This window comes from Schistocerca gregaria, chromosome 3, assembly GCF_023897955.1.
Source record: "Schistocerca gregaria isolate iqSchGreg1 chromosome 3, iqSchGreg1.2, whole genome shotgun sequence".
Classification (NCBI taxonomy): domain Eukaryota; kingdom Metazoa; phylum Arthropoda; class Insecta; order Orthoptera; family Acrididae; genus Schistocerca; species Schistocerca gregaria.
The window spans coordinates 848,344,136-848,359,639 of NC_064922.1; the positions used below are offsets into that span (position 1 = coordinate 848,344,136).

Here is a 15,504-nt window from a genome sequence, read left to right on the forward strand (position 1 = left end):
ATTCTTCTATATCTTGGTTGTTCCGAACAATCTTAATATGCTCACATTTTGGCTGTCTGGTTTTGAATTGCATCTTAGGAGTCTTAGATATGTTTAGATCAACCCATTTAGCTGAAACCAAGTTTCTAAGGTACTGAGGGTACTGATCACAGATTTGGGTAGTTTTTCAGAGTCCCAATCTTTAACTAAGACAGGAGTATCATCTGCAAACAGAACTGATGTGAGGTGATATTTAATGGTAAATCATTAACATAGAAGAGAAACAGGACTGGGCCTAATATGGAGCCTTGTGGGACACCCTGAGATTTTTTTTTCAGTCAGATAAATAATATGCGCCATTTAAAGAGACGCTAACTCTTTGCTTTTTGTTTGATAAGTAGGATTTAAGCCATTGTAGGGCATTGCTGCTATGTAAGGAGGAGACCCCCCCCCCCCCCAAGACAGATCATTGCCGATAAAATTTTATTAAATAATTTTTTCCATTCATAATGTACGGCCATAGGTGGCTTGGGCATACTGTGGTGGAAGGTGCTGGCCGGAGACCATAGTCGGCAAATTCCTGCTGCGTGCGCCTCGGTCAGGCTCTAGTCCCACGGGTTGGTAGTGCTGACGAGGGTACGCTACAAGCAAGGTGCGTTGGTGGAATCGACCCTCCAATTAGAGACTAGTTGTGTGATCACATGGGGACGCGGCTGGGAGCGGCGAGGGCGACTCAGAAACAGCTCCGCGGCCTCTTAGCTTGAGACCTCGTCTCCGAGTAGTCGATCCTCTAGCCTCTGCCTCTCTCCTCAAACCTCCTGATGAACAGACGGCAACCCCTCCTGCGGCTGGTAAGCCCTACGTATGCACCCATTTACCATCTCTACATGAATAAATAGGGTCCATTCAAGTTTAATAACTTTTAATTATTGCAACGCCCACAATTTTCCGCTCCTGACATCTATCCTGACGAAGAAGTGGTGTCAGAAGTGGAATGTGACCCACCTTACTTTTGTAATATGAACTCATCTGTTGAGTATGAGCACTACGAAGGGGCCGAGGCTAAGTAAAGGAAACTATACCGAACGTGGCGAGGCTGCAGCGCGCCATGCACGTGCCAGCTGGTCGCCTGCTTTGCCGAATGTGTGTGGCAGCGCACTAAAGTGCGCATCATTTATGACGGCGACCGAGTTAAGGTTCGTTATGCGCATCTGACGTCACAAAACACAGTCAGCCAATGAACAGAGATCGACGTTGCCAGAGTTCGACTGCAGTGCAGAGCACAGACGAGTGTCTTCAGTTTTAGAAATGTTCAGTCATAAATAAAGTAATTGAACAAAAGCAATGTCTTTGTAGCTGACTTTCTTTTATAGAAAGTTTGTAAAAAGCATTCTTTATACCAATTGCTTCATATTCTATTAATTAATTAAACTAAACAAACAACAAGTCTCCTAATTCAGGCGATGCGAGGAAAGATGTTTGTATCATTCTCACTAACCGCTTTTTCGCAATAAAGAACAGCGGTAATTGTTTATTTCCTATTGTACTTCGACGAAACGTGAGTAATTCATAATCATACCAACAGTGTTTGTCGGTATTTTGCGAGATATTTTAAAGTCCTCCGGGAGATATATTGAATGACGAGCTGCGTTAGCATAATAGTTAAAGTGTATGGCTGCTAAGCAAAAGGTTTAGAGTTCAATCCGTGATCGGTGCTAAATATTTTCGTTAATTAAAAACAATATCGAAGTGTCTTACTTCATGAATTTTATTCGTTTGAATGTAATTTTTGTACTTTCTAGTGGCAACTAAAATCGACCATGCGGAAAGTATACGCTATGGACTTTTACCTCTGCAAACTCACCTAAATTTCGTGCAATAGTTAACTACATCTAATGCTGCACAATAACTGCGTTGAACATCGAAACAAAATTAAGTCATTTACGGGGGGAAGATATCAGTCAAGAAGATATGTAAAAATAAAAATTTTGGGCCAAATAGTTTTTGTGAAATCGAATGATAAAGTGTGTCAAAGCAGTCGAAACACCATGTGTCTGCACAGGCGAGCAGTGCAATGATAACAAAATCGCGCACATTGCGGAATGCAGGGAGCGCGTCTCTGTAGCATCGAAAGGGTTAATGCGGCCGTGGTGGCTTTACTTCATAGACTGCGCGCTCCCCCCTAAACCTAAGTTCGCGAACTATACTATGGCGCTGCTTCTCTGGGCGCGTACAACTGGCAACGCAGCAATCTCCCGCGCCTGGGCGGGCATGCGGGAACCGCCAAGATAAAAGAATTGAACTCTAGCGCGCCTCATGCGTGAAGCAGTTCGCCGCCGGACGCGAGCCGAGGAGGGTCCGCGATGCAGTCACACTCGCCGACACCGCCGCCGCCGCTGTCCGTAGCTGCCATGGGTCACCGCCTGCACCAGGGTCCGGGGTGCGGCCCTCGCGCCGCCCGCCGTCGCAGCTGTCTGTGCTGTCGCCAGCCGCCTGCTGCCTCCGTGCGTGATGGACGCGCCTGCCGCCGCTCGTCGACACCACCGCTGTCCGTCCTCTGCACGCCACCAAATAATGTAAGTCGCTAGCGACGATACGGTGGTGTAGATGCCCTCACTATTGTAATGTGCCGACCACCAGGCAGCAATTGGAGAGGATAAAGATCCCCTCTTGGCGTTGCAGGCCCAGATAAATCAATTAATTTTAACTAACGCAGAGCTTAAGCAACAGATAGATGATCTTCAAATGGCTTCTCCACAATATAATGTTGCTAAGCAATTGCTAGTGGAGGAACAGCCGAAGCAGGTGATTCCACCACTCACTAGTCCAGAATCACCTGTGGCGGTAGCCACGTCTACTTTGGTGCAGAGCTTTCCAGCAGTAACGTTTATTCCGGCATCTGCTGGAACCCGCACGAGAATATTCAAACGCTTGTCCAGAATATCCAGGACATTGGAGAAGCTTTGCGGTTGGCCAGATGAATTTCTCTTAAACATGCTGAAAATGAAGCTCACTGGCGAAGTGCGGAACTACCTGCAGTCAGTCAAGAGCTTGAAAAATGCCCATACCTTCCAGTCCCTTGCAACAGGGCTGATTGAAAGGTATACAGACAAACGTGGTACTAGTTAGTATCGCGACTTGCTTTCCACCCTTAAGCAAAAAACGGGTGAGGATTTAGAAGCATTCGCAGAGAGGATTAGAAGTGTCGCATGCCACACATACGCACCAAGTATGTTGGAAGAATCAGAATGTCGGGCGATAGACGTGTTTATTTGTGGCATAAACCCTCAAATAGGGGGCGAAATCGAGGTAGCTTCCCCCCGCACCTTACACGAAGCCGTGCGATTAGCACTCTTGAGAGAGGAGGTGAACCGATTTTTGGCTGTCTCCGCACGGCAAAGCGAGCCCCGACGTGTCTTTTCGAATGACAGTAAGTGTGGGCGCTGTAATAGACAAGGACATGTGCCATATTGTCATCGGTACAGGAACATGGGTCACCAAAGCGTACATTGTCCAAATAGTAGGGCACAACTCCCTTCAAATCCCAGGCGAAATGCAAACCAACCACAGAATTCGGGAAAAGGCCACGGGGCAGGAAGTGCCACCCATCCCGGCCCCCATTAAAAATAATGACCCCACTAGCTTATAAGGCAATCACGCATGTGGCAAGTGTGGTTGTCAATGGTGTTAGAGGCCTCAAGCCAATATGCATGCTGAAACTTCCTGGCAGATTAAAACTGTGTGCCAGACCGTGACTCGAACGCGGGACCTTTGCCTTTCGTGGGCAAGTGCTCTACCACTGAGCGACCCAAGCACAACTCACGCCCCGTCCTCACACCTTTACTTCTGCCAGTACCTCGTCTCCTACCTTCCAAACTTGACAGAAGCTCTCCTGCGAACCTTGCAGAACTAGCACTCCTGAAAGAAAGGATATTGCGGAGACATGGCTTAGCCACAGCCTGGCGGATGTTTCCAGAATGAGATTTTCACTCTGCTGCAGAGTGAAAATCTCATTCTGAATACGCATGCTAATTGACACAGGCACACAGATCAGCTTGGCATTTCTATCGAAGAGAGATAAAAGAACATTGCAACCACCGTGGTACCATATCATTGGTATTGGGCCTGGCATAGTGAAACCTGATGGCAGCTGTTCCGTTGATTTCATGTTGGACTCCACAGAATATGCTTTTACGATGGAGGTTGTACAGAACAGGCGGATTACATCATCCTGGGAAGTGACTTTCTGCATCATTTCCTGAGGATTATTGACTTTAGATTAAATATTCTCCAATTCGGCGACAACATGCACCGTTTTGGACGTGACTGCACGTTGCAGGAGAGAAGCTGGGAAAAAAGGATCCGTTTCCCAAGTTTCGGAGTCTCCCATAACGATGCTAAAAGCCGATGATCCCGTGGAGATACCAGAAGGCACAGGAAAGATCCTTTGGGTGCCTGTCGGGATAGGTGAATCTGAAGAGGTTCATTTTTTTGTAGATCCACTCTGCCAGAATTAAACTCTTGACCCGCTGCAGGTTCACGTAAAACGTAGCCCTTGCAAGTGCAGCAAGTACAGAAAGAAAACTGTGTACCCGTGTGTGTGGACAAATTTAGTCACAAGCAAGCTTTAATACTGCGTGGTACAGTATTAGCCAGCTTACAGGTTATCACAGAAGATGAGCTGCCAATGAAAACCCCTTCTCTGAAAAAGATAAAGAGTGCTGCCACATCTCAACACCTTTTGACAGTCACGTCACATCTGGTAGATAAGTTTTAAAGCTAAGCCTAGTCATCTACCATTGCATGAACAAAAGCTAAGAAGTGAAGTATTGAATGAGTATTCATGGTTGTTTGAAGACAGGAAATATTTATCAGCAACAGATCTAATCCAACATGAGATTCCAACCGGAAATGCTAGGCCAATAGCTCAAAAAGGGTACCGATTTCCCTACCATCTTCAGTCACTGGTAGAGGAAACTATACAACAGCAACTAGAAGCAGGAATAATACTACCCTCTTCTAGTGCGTGGTCTAGCCCAATTGTAGTCATTCCAAGGAAATCTATAGATGGAGAAAAATCCTATCGCCTCTGTGTAGACATGCGAGTAGTAAACAAGGTTACTACTCCAGATCATTATCCATTACCCCGGATCGATGAAACACTCGATTGTCTGGGCAATTGCCGGTACTTTACGACATTAGACATGCGCAGTGGGTATCATCAAATTCCAATTGTTCCTCAAGATGGAACTAACACAGCCTTTGTGGTTCCTGTTGGCTGATATGAATTCTTAAGGATGCCTTTCGGGCTTCGCAATGTGCCAGCAACCTTTCAGCGATTTGCAGATCTGCTATAATGTGGGTTGAAGCCTACTACGTGCCTTGTGTATCTTGATGATATAATTATATTTTCAAATTCCATTGATGAACATCTATGCAGTGTACTGTTGCGATTGCAAAATGCTAATTTAAGCATAAAATTAGAAAAGCGTTCTTTTGCTCAATCACAAGTACAGTATTTAGGTCATGTCATGAGTTCCAGCGGAGTCAAGCCAGTTCCACGATTAACTGAAGCTGTAGACACTTTTCCTATTCCAACAAATTTAAAGGAATTACAATCCTTCCTTGATCTTGCAAATTATTACCGCCGTTTTGTTAAAGATTATGCTACTATTACCAAACCTCTTACTAAATTGTTGAAAAAGGATACTCCTTCTGTGTGGACGGATGAATGTTCGACCGCCTTTCAAACAGTGAAAACTATTTTAACTAGTTCACCTCTACTTGTTTACCCAGACTTCGCTGAACCTTTTATTTTATCTTGTGACGCATCTGATTTTGCTGTAGGATGTGTCCTAAACCAGGTGCAAGATGGCGAGGAAAAACCCGTTGGGTATGCCTCTGGCCAACGAAATAAAGCAGAAACTAATTAAGTACTACAGAAAAGGAATTGCTTGCTCTTCTTTTTGGAATTAATTATTTTAGATGTTACCTTTATGGTTGCAAGTTTACAGTTCTTACCAATCACTCTGCTCTGCAGTGGTTATTGAATCTTAAGGATCCTAGCAGCAAACTTATGCGCTGGGTCATGAAATTGTCAGAATATGATTTTGAAGTTCGGCACATGCCTGGTCGGTTACATCAAAATGCTGATGCATTAAGTAGAAAAGTGCGTGTCATTGAATCAGATGAGGTATCAATTGAAGAGTTAAAAGAAGCACACCAGGTGGACGTTCAAAGTCAAAGATACGCCACCTTGCCAGAATTTGAAGTAATAGACGACCTTTTGTATCAAAAAATGCCTGGTCGGTTACATCAAAATGCTGATGCATTAAGTAGAAAAGTGCGTGTCATTGAATCAGATGAGGTATCAATTGAAGAGTTAAAAGAAGCACAGCAGGTGGACGTTCAAAGTCAAAGATACGCCACCTTGCCAGAATCTGAAGTAATAGACGACCTTTTGTATCAAAAAACTCCCCATGGAAATAATTTGGTAATACCGGAATGCTTGCAGCAGTGTATAATATGGCAATGCCATGATACAATCCAAGCATGTCACAGCGAAAACGCGCTACGAACGCTCGAATTGCAAAACGTTATTGGTGGCAATACTAACAATGTGACGTGGATAGGAATGTAAGAACTTGCCTGCCATGTGCACAACGAGCACAAAATATGCATCCGCGAGTGCCACTGCAAATACTTCCTCAGGTACCTTCACCCTTCGAAATTCTTGCTTTAGATATCCTAGATCCTTTTTTACAGTCGCAACAAGGTAACAAATATATTTTGTCTGTTATTGATCACTTTTCTCGTTATCTAATTTTGAGTCCCCTCGCCAACATGACAGCTGAAACTGTGGCGAGAGAGTTTGTAAATCGTGTGATACTACCTTTTGGAAGTCCTGATGTCATTTTAACGGATCAAGGAACCAATTTCATGACTGTTCTATTTGTACAAGTTTGCTAATTGCTAAGAATAAAAAAATGGCGTACAACTCCCTTCCATCCTAAAGCCAACAGTCGCGTTGAACGCTACACTGTACAATTTGTAAAATGTTATCCTATTACGTTGCAAAAACGCAAGCTGATTGGGACAGAATGTACCGTATATTTCTTCTGCATACAGCACCCGAATACGTGAATCCACGGGGTATACCCCTTACGAAGCTGTGTTTGGATGACAGATGAATTCGCCATTCGAAATAGACAATCTATCTCAGGGTGTAGAAATAAAGCCTAGCAGCCAGCCCCAGATGAGCAGTGTTACATGTAAACGTTGAGCAGTCTCAGGCTGAGGCAGACGCCTCGCATCCTAAGACAAGACGTGTGCGCATCTGCTGCCATCAAGGTCGCAGAAGTGTTGCACACTTCTTTTTACCACATACTAGAGCACGTGCACCGCGCCCTGTCGCCCCAACAGCCTACATCACGCGTTAGCTTCGACGCAAAACTCTTGTACTACCATTCAAAATATCTGTTCCTACTACTTACAGCGTTATTATTATACATCATTGTGTTTTTATTTTTCTGTCAATGTCTGTCATTGTGTTTAATTATGTCTTTATGCTAGCGCTAGTGATTTATAGTTCATGATTTTCATTTTATGTATTGTTATGTACTACACGCACAAAAAGTGACGCTATTTATGGATGCATGCTATTCTAGCTTCAGAGACATTTTTAATGCTTGAACAATCGACATTTTCCTAGTACAGCAGGTCGCTAATAACGCCGCTGATACTTTTATTTCATGTACCGCAGGAGACCCATGTGCCTGAACTAATTCTTTATTAAGTCAGACGGACTCTGAACCACGGTATTGCAGATAGCTTCAATGCACTGCCTACCCATCAATTATTAGACAGGTTGCCTTAGCACTGTCTGGAGGTTGTTACATTGCCCTGCAAATTATGTAATCATTAATTCAAGTCTGCAGATTGCATTAATGCACTGCTGGAACTTATTAGTCGAGTCACTCGCAGGTAGCTCATTCGCACCGCGAACTTGTACTTACACGTCACCGAATCCTAGGCTCCTCCGTTAACCACAAAACAATTCATACATCAATTACCATGAGACAATTTTCGCTCACACTACGCCTTTGGCACTCAACCACAAATGAACTGAGCCCCAGACGCTCTTTTATTACATTTTATACCACGCCACTGTTGTTATATACACACACACTGTCGAATTCTACTGACGTAGTCCCTTATGCACTTCGTCAACCGACTAAAAAACAACATACCCTGACGGATTTCGTATCCGATTCGGAAGTTTATGTTCGAGAAATATTCCCTTGGTTTTATTTCTTGTCAATTATTATTACTTCAATGTCATGTTTTGTTATTATCAATTTATAGTTATGATTCATGTTTAGTACACTTTATGATTATGGATTATTTTTGTGTCATATTCGGTATACCCTTTTAATTTTCATTGTTTTCTCGACCGTAAGTATCTCTGATAGAACCTATTGGCCTTCAATTCGTATCCGCCATCAGCTACCATTAGTCACTCATTTACACAACATTTCATACGCACAATAACACACTTACAACACACTCACACTGTTCATATTAACACTACCTTGGTGCAACTTGTTGATGTTACCAGACCTCTATTGTCATATACTAAGTACATGAACAAGGCTTTTATCGTTTATGCCCTCCGCTCTTCAGAAGGGGAAAGGGAAGTATATACGTATGTACGTTATATTCAGTAGCAGTTTCTTTTAATCAACAATGTATGTATGGACGTTATATTCGGTAGCAGTTTCTTTTAATCAACAACGATAAATATTCAATATCAATTTACCTGTTGAACACTGAAGGTGTTCTGTTAACGTGAAATCAAACGTCTTTGTGCCATCAGTTATTCGTTTATTATTGCTTTGCAATAAACTGTTGCTTTTAAGTTACACTTACCATGTCTTAGCCTCGGACACAGAGCCTCTAGCGCTCTCCGACGCTGTTATCTGAGCTCAGCACTCTGCCGGCTCAGCGCTGATGAAGCTATTACACTGCACCGTCTCCACGACTTCACGCCCCAGCCTCTGTATTCACGAGCAACACACTCGCTCTCGCTAACATTCATTACAGTTAATCTCTCTATTGATTCATTTTAAAAAACTATCTTTGTACAAAATCTCAAATTAATTAACGACACTTGGCCTTCGTGCCATAGCAGGTTGAAAATTTTTTCGAGCGAGTTACGCTTTGTCTGCACTGCGTAGTACTGCTTCCGCGTTCAGCGTCTTTTTTGCTGATGTGGGATTGATCAGCGGATACTCGGTGCTGAATTACACCCATTGTCTTGCTGCCTTGCTACCCCATAGCTGCCAAACTGTTGGTTGCCTGCCGTGATTCTACTTCATGGTCTTCTTCATCAGTAAGCGTGACTGAACTGGTACATCATCGCTACTTGCCAGGTAACTATTGCTAAAACGTTGTACCCCCTCTGTCATCTCTGAATTACTCATCAAGTAAGCCAAGAAATTTTTACTTTTAGGGTCACTATTACTTTCTCTCGCAGTCGACTATTATCAACATTGGAAGCTGAAAGCAACCTCCATTCAAATGGTCGTCAATTTATCATCAGCAATGGGAAGCATGTTAATCTCAATGGTTGCCGTCGTCGCCGTTAAGGCGCCTCCATTTCACGTCTACCCTTCCACATCTAGCGTGCTTTTTGGACGTCATCATAATCTGGTGCATACTCCACATTATGCTATTGTGTTAACTGATGTTAACTTAACATTATTAGAAGAGGAAGACCGTGCTTTATATGATACACCTCAGCAATTTTCAAAATATGAAACCTTTTTGATGCAGATGAGGGAACATGAGTTTCTCCGATCTTTGTGGGAAGTGACAAGAATTATTTCAACCATTCAAAGTCAATTGAAGAGTATTAGGGATGCAGTACCACGGCCTTGTTTCAAACGAGCCTGGTTGCCCGTTGGAGGTACATTGTTAAAAACTGTCTTTGGGACTCCTGACGAAACAGACGCAAAACGCTGGGATTTGGACACACAGCAAGCGCTTTCGGAAACACAAGTTAATCATGAAGTGTTGGTACATCAACAGGTGCGCCTGACACGTCTTGAGAATAACCTGTTAGCCACAACTAGACAAATACAAGTTGTAGCCGACAGATTAACACGGCACTATGGTGCACTTGAACAATCCTTTCACCAAGAATGGACTCAGTCCACACCTGTTACCCTCAGAGCCCTTCTTGCACATCCTACACAATGTGTCGTCGCAAATTTTGGCCCCTAAACAAATATTTTATGCCATGCAGGAAAGCAACCTCCGCTTGTACTACGCTGCGTTGTAGGTATGACTTACCTGTAATTCGGATGGTATTCGGATGCGAATGAGATTGACAATCACATGCGTAAATTGGAAATACGAGTGCTATCAAATATACACTTTTCCAGTCTCTTGGGCCACTCTTCACCATCATGGTTTTTGGCAGACTCAAGAATTTTTAATAGTTAGTCGGGATCGACAAACCCACGCCACTCTCTCTCACGCTGAACTATCCAGTTGCACCCATACAACACATTACTTATGCCCCACGCTAATTTTACACACTAACACTACTGAGTGCTAGATGTCAATGTTTCAGCTGAAACTACTACACCTTCATGTCCTTGTGTTCTAGTCTCACTTCGTCAACCAATAATTCAACCTGTTGGCAACAGTTTTCTATTCGCTGTTCCACAGACTGTCACCGCCAACGTGGTGTGCCACTGTTCAATGTCAGAAACTGAATCGTACCGGGTAACACTGATAATAGTGGCCTAGTGTGTAATAGTCCAAGATGTGACATATACGCTGCTTCTATAAGGATATCAGCTCAATTGCACTCCACCTTTCATGTTTCCATTCCCACACTTACCTTATACCTTCCTGAACTCTCTTTTAAACTCCATCACGATGAAAAGCTAAAGAGTTTACCGAGTACCGATGACTCAGATCTACTCCAATTGATCAATCATCTACTTACCCAGGAACATAACCAAGTTACTCTTGATCGAGTGGCCTCACATATTGCTGATTGGCACCAAACCAAGCAATTAACCACAGTTGCATTACCCAGCGCTGGTCCGGTAATCATCACTGTAATGATTCTTATTATAGTATCCTTGATACTCTGTAAAAGAGTGTTTTTCAAATGTTTCACTTCCTTCCGAGAAGTAGTACCACCCCCACAACCTGAAGGTGAATATCACACCTGAACCTACCTGCCAAACTTGGTGCATGTGATCAGGCATGACCCCCCCCCCCCTTTAGAATTAAGTTGTAGTCTAGGTGTCAGGTCAATGAATTAATTTTGTAATGGATTTGTATTTCTATGTAAAGTCTATGGAATCCCAATTTAATTGTCGAGTCTTAACACTCATGTAAGTAATTTTGTTTTCTCTTTAAATTATTGTCATTTTGTAATGTTCTCATTCACCCACTTGGGTAATCACCATTGTAATCCTAGATTTAAGAACTCAAAGTAATATTATGGGGCAAAAGCCCCCTTGTGACTGTCAGGCCTGGGAGCATTCTCTCACCCCCACGAGGGTGGAGTGTTTCAGTGTGCTGTGCTCCAGTGCCCCTCATCATCGCCTGGGTACCCTCCACCGCTGATACCGCCAACACACACACTCACACCATGGCGCAGCCCCTACTGCCGTCGCCCCATATTCACAAGTTTGTTATTCAAGAGCCTTCCTTCAGGCCACTTTGTAACTTTTGCACATATTTATATCATTATGTTATGGATGTTAATTTCTGTGACCCTTCATAATGATCATATATTTTTTAAAATGAAATAATCAATTAGAATAAGCTCATTCATTTTCATCCAGAGAGTCTTCTTCGGAAGGGGAAAGGATGTGCAGGGAGGAGACCCCCCAAGAGGGATCATTGCCGATAAAATTTTATTAAATAGTTTTTTCCATTCATAATGTACGGCCATAGCTGGCTTGGGCATACTGTGGTGGAAGGTGCTGGCCGGAAGACTGTGGTCGGCACATTCCTGCCACATGCTCCACGGTCAGTCTCTAGTCCCACAGGCTGGTTGCGCTGCGGGAGCGGCGAGAGTAGCTTGGAAACAGCTCTGTGCTCTCTTAGCTTGAGACCTTGGCCCCGAGTAGTCTGCTCTAGCCTCTACCTCTCTCCCCAAACCTCCTGATGAACAGACAGCAACCCCTTTTGGGCCTGCTCAGCACGACGTAGGCACCCATGTACCATCTTTACATGAATAAATAGGGTCCATTCAAGCTTAATTACTTTTAATTATTGCAACGCCCACAATTTTCCGCTCCTGAAATCTATCCTGACGAACACTGCTAATATACTTTTCAAGTTTGTAAATAAGCAATACATGGTTTACAGAATCAAGAACCTTTGTGAGGTTGCAGAAAATTCCTGCCATCTTATTTCTCTTGTCTAATGGTGTACTTATTTTCGCAATGAAACTGTTCACTGCATCAATGGTGTTTTTCCACTGCTGAAAATCGAATTGATTTGTTAGAATAATAGAATATTTTGCAATGAAGTTTTGGATTTGGGCAACAGCACGTTTTTCAGATGTTTTCGATATGACTGGGAGAATTGAGATAGGATGATAATTTCCCATGATCTCTCATGATCCCTTCTTGAAGAGTGGTTAGACTTCAACATATTTCAGTATCTCTGGGAAACAGCCCTCTTCGAAACATTGATTTATTATTTGAACTATTGGGTTTGCAATTTTATTGTGTACCACTTTAATAACTTTGGTGGGTATTTTTGCAGATTTTTTGTTTCTTGCTGTCAGAACAGTATCTTCCACATCCTCCACAGAAACGTTTAAGAATTTTGTAGTTTTCATAGTTTTCACTCAGGCCAAATGTATTTACTGTGTTGTGATAATCTGTTATATCTACATCAGGATTGCTACATTTATAAAGAATTCTTTGAAGTACTCTGGTATTTAAGTTGGACTAACAATAGTACTTCCTTCAATGTCAATTTTTATAATTTCTTGGTTACACACTTTAACATGTCTCTTTTAAATATCGTTTTATTGTCTAACATATTCGATGAAATCAGTATCTTTATTATATTTTAATTCTCTGTGCAGTTGCCTTTTCCTTACACTGGAAATTTTTAAGCCCTGGGTGATCCACTTTAATTTATTTGTCATTTTATTGCTGCAGAGTCTGGTGGAAATATTTCATTAAAAACACCAAGAAAACTATTTAGTAATTTCTCAAAGTTTTCTTTACTTGAGTTACAATGATCGAAAGGCCATTTTTTTCTCTTTTAGCTTGTTACTAATATTAGCAAGTTTTCTTTGCTAAACTTCCCATACATAAAATGTTTCTGCTGTTTGTGGCAGCTCAATGAACAATGCACAATGATCTCTAATACCTAGATCTAAACAAAATTTATACAAATCTTAATTACATAATTAGTCAAAACATTGTCAGTACAAGCTGCTGATTGGACATTGTCTCTGGTAGATTCAAAGAAATTCAATTTGAAACCATATTTCTTGACTAAGTCAGTGAATCTTAAATTGTATGTGATATGAATATTAAAATCAGCAGCTATTACAATTTTTTTCTCTGATAAAGGTCTTCTAGCACAATTTGAGGCTTAGATAAAAATATTTCTGTTGTTGATGTTCCTGTAGTTCTCTGTACTGACATTATTATAACATTTTCTAGTGAATGTACTATTTCTAAACAACAGCTCTCAAACACACATTATTCATTTAAATAATTATAACAATTTCTGGTCTCATAATTTATATCACTATATAGAAGTACAGGGTGTTCCACTCAAACCTGCTTGATTCCAAGGACCAAGGAGAGGAAAACCACAGTAGATACGACAATGAAAAATGCACCACATTGTAGAGCATCTCAAAGAATTTATATTCCCGCATCAGAAGTGCCCAGTATCGTCGCCACAGTGCAGCATAGTTGCATGAAGTGAAATTGGCGATTTCACAACAGTAGAGGACATCAGACAAATGTTTCTCCGAAGCCCATGTAAGTCAGTTCGTGAAGCATCTAGGCAACTTGATGTACCTCGATCAACATTGCATTGTGTAGTTCATCAGTGTCTTCACATGTGTGCTTACAAAGTGCAGTTTCTGCAACATCTAATGCTGAACGACAAACGAAGCGGAAAACACTGCTGCAGATATGCTGCAGTGTATTGATATGGATGCCAGCTTCCTGGAAAGATTTTTAGTCTCTGATGAAGCAAACTTTCATTTATCAGGAAGGGATAATAGGAATAATGTTCGGATTTGGGGTTCGCAAAAACCGCACATTGTCATTGAACATGTTTGTGATAGCCCTAAACTAAATATCTGGTGTGGGCTAATGCACAACTGGATTATTGGACTGTTCTTCTTTGAGGAAGACACAGTGAAAGAGTCAGTGTATTTGGATTTGCTGGGAGCAGTTTGTGTACCCTCAGATACAAGACCTGCAGCCCAACATCATTTTTCAACAAGATGGAGTTTCGCCGCATTGGTCAATGGCTATTCGCAATTTCCCAGATAGAAAATTTCCCAATCATTGAATTGGACCCCCAGAAGACCCATTGCCTGTCCATCAAGTTCACTCGACATTATGCCTCTTGATTTCTTCATGTGGGGATTCGTGAAGGACCACGTGTATGCGACCAAAGTGGACGATATTCCTACGTTGCGACATTGTATCACTAATGCTATTGCAACAATAACAGAGGAAATGTTACAAAGTAGTTGGCAAGAAACTGAATATAGACTCAATATTCTTTGAGCTACAAATTGTTACATGCAGAGGTGTATCAATGATAAATAAATAAATCCTTTCAAATGCTCTACAAAGTGGTGCAGTTTTCATTGTCCTACCCACTGTGGTTTTTTTCATGGGGTCTTGTGAAGTCGAGGAGGTTTGAGAGGGACACCCTGTATATATGAGCCTCCATGTGACTTGTTTCTTCTGCAAAAGATACTTGCTAATTTGAAGTTCCCTATTTTGTTCAAAATTTTAATTGTGTCGTCAGCAAACCAGTGCTCATTTAAACAAACAACCCTAATATTTGCACATTCTGACAGAATAATTTCCAATTCATCTATTTTGGAGCTTGTATTGTTTGAAGCATCGGTAGTTTAACGATTTATATTCTTGTGGAAAACGTATCTTCTTTGACTATCTATTATAGGCTTTTGCACATTTCTTGCCAGATAATGGTTTGGTTTTGTCTTTCTTAGCACTACACAATTTTTTTCATTCCCATACTTCTTATCAGTTTCCCTTATTTTTTATGACTGGGCAAGTAGCTATGAACATCTTAGTGAACATTTTTGAGCCCAACCTATTCAGATGTAGACCATCTTTGGCAAGACACTTTGCTCTTAGAAAGTTTTTGGGATCAATGAAAGCGACTCTTAGTTTATAGCACTGTTCTTTAATATTGCTATTTATTCTATGCACATTAGCTGTCACTCGCCGATCTTGTGTACACAATGCCACT

The 15,504-nt window shown here is 42.0% G+C and overlaps 1 protein-coding gene across 2 annotated transcripts in view; it reads left to right on the forward strand.

Annotated features, from left to right (window-relative positions):
- Positions 1-2,359: 2,359 nt before the first annotated feature.
- The window catches only part of LOC126355157 (uncharacterized), a 35,169-nt gene continuing 22,024 nt past the window's right edge, over positions 2,360-15,504 (forward strand). The window contains exon 1 of one of the 2 annotated variants that reach the window (XM_050005364.1): positions 2,360-2,555. In XM_050005364.1, coding sequence (XP_049861321.1) covers positions 2,491-2,555 — 65 coding nt within the window. In that variant the 5' untranslated portion in view covers positions 2,360-2,490. Of the gene's footprint in view, positions 2,556-11,638; positions 11,692-15,504 lie in introns of those variants that run through there. The other variant, XM_050005365.1, reaches the window with a different exon arrangement.